The 11,955-nt window shown below is 36.7% G+C and overlaps 1 protein-coding gene across 1 annotated transcript in view; it reads right to left on the minus strand.

Annotated features, from left to right (window-relative positions):
• The window catches only part of CERT1 (ceramide transporter 1), a 246,090-nt gene that overhangs the window by 63,670 nt on the left and 170,465 nt on the right, over window positions 1-11,955 (minus strand). The window contains exons 7-9 of the mRNA XM_007943355.2: window positions 9,435-9,518; window positions 3,849-4,006; window positions 100-192 (exon numbers count right to left, since the gene is read on the minus strand). Of these exons, the coding sequence (XP_007941546.1) occupies window positions 100-192; window positions 3,849-4,006; window positions 9,435-9,518 (335 nt within the window). The remainder of the gene's footprint in view (window positions 1-99; window positions 193-3,848; window positions 4,007-9,434; window positions 9,519-11,955) is intronic.

Below are 11,955 nucleotides of genomic sequence, written 5' to 3' on the forward strand. Positions count from 1 at the left end.
AGCAGAAATCAATGAAACAGAAAATAGAAGGGCTACAGAAAAAATCAACAAGACCAGAAGTAGGTTTTTTGAAAAGATCAATAAAGTAAAGGTTTATACCTCATAGTCTGGTCCTCCAAAGTGGGACTTTTTCTTCAATTCTGTCATGGCATTTTTGTATGCTTCCTCTATTCTTCTTCTCTTCTCAATTTCCTATTTAACAAAACAAAACAAAATTAAGTGAAAAACTTATCATTTGAAGCGGGCATTTTAACTACAATGAAGTCTTTTAAGTGGATTTCTTCTGCATTTCACTGAAACTATATACTATATACTACATAATAATTCCACTGGTATGAAAACCAAGAAAACATGTTTCACTAGGGTATATACGACATATACCATAAGCTACCATTTAAATTACCACTAAGAGGAAGACACTCAGTCAAATGGATTGACACATTGGCTGCAACAATAGGCTCAAATACAACTATGATTGTGAGGATGTTGTAGGAGTGGGGAGTGTTTTGTTCTGTTGTACACCCGGTCTCTATGAGGAAAAACAAAGTCAAACACAAGAGTATATATACTGCATGATTTATTTTTATCATGTTTATGGCAATGTAAGTTAGAAATGTGTTCACCTTTGGGGGGGGTGTGGTACGGGAAGAGGTAATTATGGGAAGAAAGTGGAAAGAGAGCTATCATGTTGTGGGGAATTGCAGTCAATGCCATGAAACAAAATGTGTATGAACTGCTGTTTGGAAAATGAATTTGCTCTGTAAACTTTCACCCAAATCACAATAAAAATTAACACCAACACAAAAATCTTTATGGAAGCAGATGCTACATCTTCTTCCCATGGAGTGGCTGGTGGGTTCAAATTACTGATCTTCTAGTTAGCAGCCAAGCACTTAACTACTGTGCGACTAGGCTCCTATAGGGATATATTTATGTTGTTGTTATGTGCTGTCAAGTCAGACCCAACTCATAGCGACCCCTCCCTGGGTTTCCGAGGTGGTATCAAGACAGAAGTAGATTGCCCAACCTTCCTTCTGAGGAGTGGCTGGTCAGTTTGAACTGCCAGCCTTCTGGTTAGCAGTGAAGTGCCTTAGGCACTATGCTACTAGAGCTTCCATAGGGATATATGTACACATACATATGTACAAATGAAAAATAAAAAAACAAGCAACATACTTAAGATTGGTACACTTCACTGTATGGACAGAATATATCAATAAAACAAAACCAAGTGAACAGGGTAGAAAATAAGAAAGCATGGGAAAATTACATATCTGTAAATCTATTAAACAAGGTTCTCTTCAATGAACAGATACTCTCTTATTAATACTGTAAATAACTAAATGTTTTAATCTTAGAATTTTTGGACTTAGTGGACATGACTGACCAATCACCAAAACCAAATTCACTGCCACTGAGTCGATTCCGACTCATGGTGATCTTGTAGGCCAGAGTATAGAATTGCCCCCATAGGGTTTCCAAGGCTGTAAATCTTTACAGAAGTAAACTGTCTTGTCTTTCTCCTCCAGAGCAGCCAGTGAGCTTGAACCGCCAACCATCTGGTTAGCAGCTGAGTGCTTTAACCACTGCACTGCATGGCTCCTAGCACAGGGCACACATACACTTGTTGAATGAAGCAGAACAATTTCAATGAAGCCATAGTAAGTTACCACTGATCGTACTTTCTTTCCCAATTCTATGAATTATCTAAAATACTATTTGTTGATAAGCAATTCTGAGAACTTTCTGGTTTTCTTTATAACCATTTCCTATAAACTTTGAGATCCTGCTATCACTTTAACCTTGAGAAAAAACTATAGTGGAAAAGTGAGTAAGATTGGACATAAAATAGACCTGTAAGAACACTATAAAATACAGTTTCACTTTTCAATTAATACCACCATCTTTTGTTCTTTGGTTAAGAGAGGCAGCAATAAGCAGCTTTTTCACAGGTCCTTTGTTTCCTCTACTTACTGCTACTCAATAAAAAAAGAAAATAAGTAAGACTGAAAATACTGAACACAATCAAAGGTTCACCTCCCTTTCCACAGAACAAATAAGAGACTAGATTGCAGTAAAGAAAAGATGAAAAGTCATGTTACATAATGTAAAAAGTTTTTTTATTTTTATTTTTTCAAATGAGTATTTTTTGAGGCACTGTGGTTGGAGTGAAAGACAAACAGATTAAAGACAGGAGACTTTAAGAGAAAGCTGCCAAAAAGTTTTAAATAAGCTAGTCTGGACAAGCTGAATGATACTTTTGAACCTTAGTCCAATGGATTTCAGAGGATGCCCAGGGCTGAAATCTTTGAAGATATATTACCCAGTTCCAGAATGAAAACTGAAATGCCTACACCTTAAATGGAAGTTTCATTGTCTGTTTTTAGAGAATATATATAGCTAGCCAAAATGATTCATTCCTGCCCTTGATAGGTCTAAACAGTCGTTTTCTTCTAAAAAGTAGGGCCTTTATACACATGTTGTTGTTATGTGCCGTCATAGTGTTATTCAAATCCTGTGGCCATTCTGTCATTACATGAGTGATTACATTGCTTTCCTTAGTGTCTTGCTCAAATCAGTAAGACCTTCAAACACTCCATGCAGTATGACTTACTAATGAATAATAAAATTCTGACTGATGTCTGGCCTAGTATCGGAGCTGAAATATCAGAATAGAGTGAAATTTCTCTAGTTCTGCTACTTGGGTACCTGTGGACCAGTTTCTAAGCCTCAGTTCCCTTTTCTATAAAATGACAAAGGTGAAGTAGAATTAGATCTCTAGGGTATGTTTCAGTTCTGACAATTTTACTTAAGTTGAATTACAAACAGAGGTTTTCCTCCTGAACAAAAGTAATGAGCCATACTTCATACCAGATACTAAAGATTCATAGTATAGTATTTTTACCAGTGCTGCAGTTTAAACAAAGGTAGAAAAATGTTAACAGAAGCCAGATACGTGCAACAGAACATAATGTATGTTAAAGTGTATCATATGACCTCTGAAAAAATACATCCCTATGAATGTAATATTCTCCACTGCCATCAAGCTAATTCTGATTCATAGCTGCCCTATAGGCCAGAGTATACAACCATCCTGTATGTTTTCCAAGGCTGCAAATCTTTATGGAAGTAGACTGCCCCCATCTTTCTCCTGTGGAGTGGCAGCTGGTTTCAAATTGCCTAGCTTTTGGTTAGTAGCTGAATGCTTTAAGCACTGTACCATCACACAGAAGGAATTCAGGTGGTGCTGTGGTTAAGGCATTCAGCTGCTAACCAAAAAAGTTCTGTGGTTTGAACCCAACAGCTGCTCTGTGGGGGAAAGATGAGGCAGTCTGCTTCTGTAAAGATTTATAGCCTTGGAAACCCTATGGGTGTCACTGTGATTTGGAATTGACTTGATGGCAGTAGGTTTGTTTTTTTCTTTTTTGGTTTTATGAATGTAGTAAATGTTTAACTTAATAAACTGGTGTTTAAGTTAGTTCATACAACTTAAACACAATTTCATAGATCACGCACTAAAGCTGGGTAATGTTAAACGGTACGTCACTTCTATTCCAAGGTATTACTCATATCATTATAAAAGTTTTCATAATATTAAATTCCTATCATGAAAACATATTTTATAGTAACTGAATAAATAAATGGTCAATCTCATCAGGAAAATGAGCCTATGAGTTCCATAAAGTTTCAGGAGTAATACCACCTCCTATTTCCTTCAATCAGATACATATTTCCCTAAGCAGTTAATCTACTTTAAATGTTTCAATCAATATATAAAATTTAAGTAAAATCTGAGTGTATTTTTATAAAAAATAAAAAACAAACAAACAAAAAAACACTAGTCTTACCTTATCCAGTCTCTTTTGCCAGCTGTCCTCACGTTTTACCATTAGTTCAATACAGTGAGAAAGTGTAGCAAGGATTCCAGCAGTAGTTGCTTTAAAAGTTATCGCTTCCCCTTTAAAGTCTATACCATTAATCCCTTTTGGTGTTACATGAGGAAATACTGAAAAAGAAAGGTATTCACTGGACATGTTTCTAATGAAGAAATAATCCCTCATCAAAATTCAAGATCAGAAAATGTTCTGGACCACAATTTTCTTCCTGTGGACCAACATTTTAAAATCTCCTATCAATGCTCTGCGAGCAAACAGGCCATGGCAGCATACATCCTTAAATCTTTTAGTCTAGATTCTATTTCCTGAAGTTGATGTGCTATGTTACACTCAGTAAATCAACTGGTAGGAGGAGTAATACTCAAACGATAACATTCTGACAGCATAAAGTGGGACCTAATTATGTCAATAACTAGTTTAACTTCTGCGAAACTTACAGTTTTAAAAATATCTGAAGATAAACTGTTGTTACCTGCCATCGAGTCAGCTCCTACTCATAGTGACTGTGGTAGTTAAAGTTGTGTGTCAACTTGGTTGGGCCTGGTTGAGTGGCCTGGCAGCTGGTAGTAGTTATTTCCCATGATGAAGTTGGCAATCCGCTCCATGGTGGGATCTTCCACAAGCAGCTGAGTAGCTGCTTTAGGGATGTGGTCTGCTTCCCACATATAAGAAACAGCTTTGGGAATGGTCTCTAACTTATGGCATGCTTGGACCCTGCATGTAGCCATGTTGTTGTTCAGTAGCCTGCTATGCTCTACTGCCCTTGGGATTTTCAATGGACTTGAATTAATGAGCAGACGTGTGGTTTGGTAACATAGGGACTGTGACTTTTTGTTTGTCAACCTTGGGCTTATTAGCCTCAGCAGCCAGTAGCTGCCTGAGTGAAGAGATGCTTCTAGCTTCAGTGTGCTGGGAGCAAAAGGCAGAACTGAAGCCCAAGGTCGAGGGGCTTTCACACAGCCCCTAGAGCCTGGCACTTTGAACCTGGACTTAAAGCCTCCAAATAGTAAGAGAACCAACACCTGTTTGTTAAGGCCATCCCATTTGTGGTATATTCCTGTCAGAGTGGCAGTAGGTGACCAGAATAGTGACCCTATGTACAACAGAATGAAACACGGACTGGTCGTGCGCCATTCTCACAATCCTTGCTATTCCTGCAGGCAAATTCTTAAAGTTTTCCAGTAATACACCAGACAGTGTTTCACTGCTATTCATAAGGTATTCTCTGGCCAATTCTTTGAGAAGTGGATGGCTCCTTTCTTTGTTTTCAGTCTGGCTTAATCTGGAAGCTCCGCTGAAATCTGTCCAGATATTTCAGTATCTGAAATACTGGTAAGCATAGCCTCCAGCCCAACAGCAACATGCAAGCCACCACAGTATGACAAACTGGATAACCGAATACAGTAATACTAAATTTTTAAATGATTTCTAAATTTTAAGCCAAGACTAATACTCATATTATGTGGCTCTTACATTTACATTTATAATTTTAGCCTTGAATTAAATATAAACAAGAGAATATATTATAGCTGTTATGTAATCCTTCGTATACAACCATAATAAATAAAATAATAATACTTTCAACTTTAAAAACTCAATGCAAAATGTCTGTGTGAAGACTTATACACAAATGTTCATGGTGGCTTTATTTGTAACAGCCAAAATTTGGGAAGAACCCAAGTATGTTCACCAACAGATGAATGAAGAAACGAACTGCAGTATATTTAAAAAGGACACTACTCAGCAATGAAAAGGATTCACTATTGATAGGTGCCACACATGAATCTCAAACTAAAAAAGAAAGCCAGGCAAAAAAGAACACAGACAGTAAGATTCCATTTACATGAAACTCTAAAAAATACAAATGAATCTATAATAACAGAAAATAGATCAATGGTTGTTTGGAAATGGGGTGAGGGGCAGGAGGGAGTGATTACGAAAGTGCTCCATGAAACTTTTGAGGGTGATGGCATTTTCAGTGTTTTGACTGTGGTCATAATTTCAACTGTATATACATATATAAAAACTTATCAAATTGTACATTTTAAATATGTGCAATTTATTGGTGTCAATTATACCTTAATATAGCATAGTGCTAAAGCATTTGACTGCTAACCAGAAGGCTGGCAGTTCAAGCCCACCAGATACTCCCAGGAAGGAAATTTGGGCAATTGACTTCCATAGTGTTATTGCCTTGGAAACCCAAGGAAAGGTCACTATGAGTCGGATCCAGCTCAACAGCACATACTAACAACAACAAAGTTGTTTTAAAAATGCATATATTTTTATAAGACTAAAAACTTTTTTAGGAGCTCTGGTAGCATAGTGTCTAAGGTTCTTGACTACTAACCAGAAGGCTTGCGGTTCAAACCCACCAGCCACTCCTCGGAAGGAAGGTTGGGCAATCTACTTCTGTAATGATACTGCCTTGGAAATCTAAGGAGGGGTCGCTATGAGTCAGGTCCGACTCAACGGCACATAACTACAATAACAAAAAAAACTTTTTCTATAATTTTAACTTCTACTTTTTCCCTTATTCTTACCAATAACTGAGTTTCCTTACAAACTACTAATTTTATTAATAATCAACTTAGAAATTCAAAGTCATCTATATCTTATACAAGAGAAAGTATGCAATAATGGGTGCTCACTGGTGAATATTTACTAATTTATAGACTAAGGAGTAAGTACAGGATGAAAGAGCAACATAAAAATGCCTTTGGGAAAAATTCTAGAAATATACAAACATATCTTTTCACCTGGAAGTAGCCATCTGAAACCCTCTGTGGAATAATATAAAATAGATTTTTAAACTTTCAAACACTTGAAAATAAAATTTTTGCACAGTAAGTCCCTCTGAAATAAATTTCTCTCACGTTACGCTTGTCAAGAAATGAAAGTCATAAAGACAAACCCTCATCTTAATTTGGCAACCACCAGACTATTTTCAGTATTGGTTGATTTTTTTTTTTCTTGGTTATGTTGATATTTTGCTTCAGGCCTCTAATCCCTTATATGGTGGTACCAGATTAATCTTTATAGAAAAACACCAACATACTCTCCAAGTACTTAATAATTTTCGATGAGCATATTTCCTAAAGGAAGTATAGCCTAAGATAAGGGAAGAAAAATTCTTAGAGACAAGATGACATGTCTTAATTTCCTTTAGGAAAATGGTATAGTACAGTAAAAGGAAGTTGAAAATATGTAACCATGTATATGAAGGGCAGAAATGGAAGAACTGACAAAATAATCTATAATGCTAGATTTGTAAGTACTTATACTCTAAAGATTATCATTCAGATTTATATATATTTCAGTTGAACTCTCTCCTTAAATACTTGAAAAACAACTTTTTTAAAAAAGTACTTTTTTCAAAAGTACTACCAAGAACTGACCAGTAAGCAAATGTGAGTTATATCAAAGATGAAAAACAAATGCTGGAAGAAACTAAATGATTTGGAATGCCCTTATTTTTATTAGACTCTCACATTCTATTTTGAATGGTACATATAGACAACCTAAGGGGGATTCTCAATGCTTCTGTGATGAAGTTTTTCATTTCCTCACGAGATGCATTTCAAAAGCCTGTGTATTTGCTGTGAGTGTGCGTGTATGCATAGGGGACAGAAAATGGGACTGGTGGAGAAACCCTTCTGAAAAGGCAGGATAGCAACAGTTTCCTGATAAAGATGCACAGAAAAAACTTTTTAAGATTACAGGATATTTAAAAATATGTTTATTTTCATCCTTACATTTGATAGGAAAACTGGACTGGGTATAGAACCTAAGGTTGAAAATAATTTTCATACAGAATCAAGAGGAGTTCTGTTCCACTATTATATAATTTCCAACCCCTTGTGAAGGCCATTCTTACTCTTAATTTTTGGTATAACTTCACTTACCACCCCACCTCCTCTTCAAAATCTTCTCTCCCCAGGGTGATGATGCATGGTTTGACGAAGATTCTGTTTTGTTCCCTCCATCCCTATTTGTTATGCTGGTTGTTCAGTGTTCTCTTCGATTTAGAGACTTGAGACTTTCAGTTTTGTGCATTTTCTTTTATTAATTATTTTGTAATTCTTTCCCGCTATTTCTCTATTCCCTCTATCTGGAACTGATACTAGTCGGGTATCAGATCTCCTGTGTTGGCACTCAAATTTATTTTCTTTCTTTCTTCTCTTTCATTATTCTTGAGTGTTTTCTGAAACTTTCCTCAACTTCTTATAAATAAACCCTTCCAATAAAATATTTTTAATTCTTGCTTTTATAATTTTTAATTTCTAAAAGTTCTTTTGTGTCAGGGATAAAATATAATATATATTATAAATATATAAATATTTAAAGAAACATACAAATAAATACAAAAGACATTAATTATAGTTTTCTTTTGCTTCCTGACTTTTCTGAGTTCCTTTTTCTAGTTTGATTATTTTGGTTGCTTTCCTCAAACATCTACAGATACCTGGCTAGCTGTTCATATTTAAGTGTGTAGTACTGGAATCTCTCTATGCCCTAGCAGGGCTCATCTACTGGAGGGCTTCACAAAGAGTGATCTAGTAGTGAGACAGCTTTTTCATGGAGGACTCCTAAAAACATCTGTAGGTCTTTTTCTGTAGCCATTCTTTTTCTCCAGAGTTGCTTTTTAATTTTTTGTCAGAAAATCTATCTGTCATTGATGGGTAATCTGCAAACAGAGTAAGAGAAAGGGGCCGGGAATCGTATCCTTCCATACGCAAACTTCCTTTTAGGTTCTGGCTACGAATGTTCTTAGACATTAAGTAGAACAGTAAGATTTAAATAATCTGTATGTAAATTTCTATATAATCATTTTTATTGATAGGTCCATGTTCCCATGCTTTGCTTGCTTGGTATTCTTGAATCTATAACTCTCTAGTTCAATTTCTTCAGAAAATAAACTTCCTTTCTCTTTTAGAGAATGTAGGTGGCATAGCTGGTGCCTAGGAGTTTTACAACAACTTTCAATAATTTTCCCCCAATATCCAAACATATGTCTTCTTAAAGCAGATTATTCATTGTGAAGTTAAAATATAACTGAAAGAACTTTCCCAAAATTATTCTCTAATTCCACAAAGATATATAAATCTGGATGACTGACTAAGGTATAACAATGTTTCAGACCCAAGTTATAAGGACAGTTTTTTAACAGTGGACTAATATTTTTGTAAGACTGCTGGGAGAAAGAAGAAGGAAAGAAAGACTCATTATGAAAAGAAATAGGGAAAGGAAAAGGTAGAGAAGAGAGAAGCATTAGATTCTAGTATCAATAACAGACTATTCCAATATGATCTCTGAAATAGAAAACTACTTTCATTCATATAAAGTTTTCAAAATCGAATCAATAATATTTAACTTCAGAAGGTATATTTCCTAGAGAAATTTTCACTTGGATTCCAGCAGTTCCACTACTTTTTAAAAATTACTCATTAGGTCATTATTCTTTAATATACAATGAAATATTATTTATCTTTAGAAAGTTGTATTTTATCCAACCAAGGGGAAAAATGTATTACTTACACTTTTCCTTATTGCCATTGGTATTATGCAAGAAATCGCCATCAGAACGTGTAGTTGGAAAGTCATCTTCATCATCTTCTACAACTAAATAAAATACATTGTTTAAGAATATTAGTATAAAAGAAAATAAAACTGACCAGTTTTTCCTTATATTCAACTGCGTCAATACACTCTGGATTCTATGAGTACAAGATCTTACTCATCTTTGTATTTTCAGTGGTTATCACGGAATATGCTCAATAAAGACGCTGTAGAACATTTTCAATATATTATTTAAAAATTATATTCAATTTTTATTTGTGTAAGGAATGAGTTATTAAATAATGAATTATGTTGCTCTTTAGTCTTCCTTTTTCTTCTAACTTACCTTTGAGCCATTTCATAACTCTATAAAAGCCCCAAAAAGGCTAAGCAGGAATTAGAGAAGAACATGCAGAGCACAGGGATGTCACTTTGAAGACTAAGGTGCCTCTGACCCAAGCCATGGTATTTTCAGCAGCCTCATATGCATGTGCATGGTTTAAAATCAGAAACGGAATGTGTCAGGGTTATATCCTTTTCCCATACTTATTCAATCTGTATGCTGAGCAAATAATCCGAGAAGCTGTACTATATGAAGAACGTGGCATCAGGATTAGAGGAAGACTCATTAACAACCTGAGATATGCAGACAACACAACTTTGCTTGCTGAAGGCGAGGATGACTTGGATACTTACCGATGAAGATTAAAGACTACAGTTTGCTGTATGGATTAAACCTCAATATGAAGAAACAAAAATCCTCACAACTGGACCAATAAGCAGCATCACGGTGAATGGAGAAAAGACTGAGGTTGTCAAAGACTTCATATTACTTGGTTCTATAGTCAATGCCAATGGAAGCAGCAGTTAAGTGCATCAGATGACCTACTGCATTGGTCAAATCTGTTGCAAAAGACCTCTTTCAAGTGCTGATGAGCAAAGAGATCTCCTTGAAGACTAAGATGCACCTAACCCAAGCCACGGTATTTTCAATCGCCTCATATACATGTGAGAGCTGGACAATGAATAAGGAAGACCGAAGAAGAGTTGATGCCTTTGAGTTATGGTGTTGGCAAAGAATGCTGAGAGTACCATGGACTGCTAAAAGAATGAACAAATCTCTCCTGGAGGAAAGTGCAGCAGGAATGTTCCTTGGAAGCAAGAATGGCCAGACTTTGTCTCACCTACTTTGTTTATGTTGTCAGAAGGGACCACTGCCTGGAGAAGGATGTCATGCTTGGTAAAGTGGAGGGTCAATGAAAGAGGAGAAGGCCCTCAACAAGATGGATTGACAGGGTGGCTACAGCGATGGGCTCAGGTATAGTAGGGATCGTGAGGCTGGCACAGAACTGGTGAGTGTTTCATTCTGCTGTACATAAGGTCACTATGACTTGGAGACAACTCAGTGGCACATAACAAGAACAACAACATATGCATGTGAGAGCTGGACAATGATTAGGGAAGACCACAGAAGACTTGATGCATTTGAACTGTGGTACTGGCAAAGAATATTGAATGTACCATGGACTGCTAGAAAAATGAACAAATCTGTCTTGAAGTTCTCAAATCACCCATGTCTTGAGTATCTATCTGGATGGTGCTAACTGAAAGGCTGGTGATTCAAGTCTACCCAGAGACACCTTAAAAGAAAGGCCTGGCAATCTACTTTCAAAAAAAATCAGCCATGAAAACCTTATCGAACCCAGTTCTACTCTTGACAAACACGGGTCATCATGAGTCAAAATCAACTCAATAGCAACTGATTTTTTTGGATATGCAGGAAAACTATAACGAGTTGTAGGTGTTATAGCAATTTTCATTCACCACAAGGTATCTGTGTCTGGACATTCAATTCTTCTAGTTCAAAACAAAACAGAACCCCCAACCCATTGCCACTGAGTTGATTTTGAATTACAGTGACCCTATAGGACACAGTAGAACTACCCCATAGGTTTTCCAACCCTTTAATCTTTATGGAAGCAGATGGCCACATCTTTCTTCTGTGGAGGTAGTAGGTTCAAAACATCAATCTTTTGGTTATCAGCTGAGTGCTTAACCACTGCACTACCAGGGCTCCTTTTAATTCCCAGAAAACCTTCTTGCTCTCTCTTTTCAGTCTGTTGTTGTTGTTAAGTGCCGTCGAGTTGTTTCCGACTCATAGCGACCCCATGCACAGTAGAACGAAACACTGCCTGATCCTGCGCCAGCCCCACAATCCCTGCTATACTTGAGCCCATCATCGCAGCCACTGTGTCAATCCATCTCATTGAAGGCCTCCCGTCTTTCGTCGACCCTCCACCCTACCAAGCATGACATCCTTCTCCAGGGAATGGTCTCTTCCTACAACATGACCAAATAGGTGAGATGAAGTCTGGTCATTCTTGCCTCCAAGGAGCATTCTGGCTGCACTTCCTCCAGGACAGATCTGTTAGTTCTTTTAGCAGTCCATGGTACTTTCAGCATTCTCCACCAGCACCACAACTCAAAAGCATCAACTCTT

The sequence above is a fragment of the Orycteropus afer genome, unplaced genomic scaffold (assembly GCF_000298275.1).
Source record: "Orycteropus afer afer isolate SDZICR_OR568_19922 unplaced genomic scaffold, OryAfe1.0 scaffold00104, whole genome shotgun sequence".
Taxonomy (NCBI): domain Eukaryota; kingdom Metazoa; phylum Chordata; class Mammalia; order Tubulidentata; family Orycteropodidae; genus Orycteropus; species Orycteropus afer.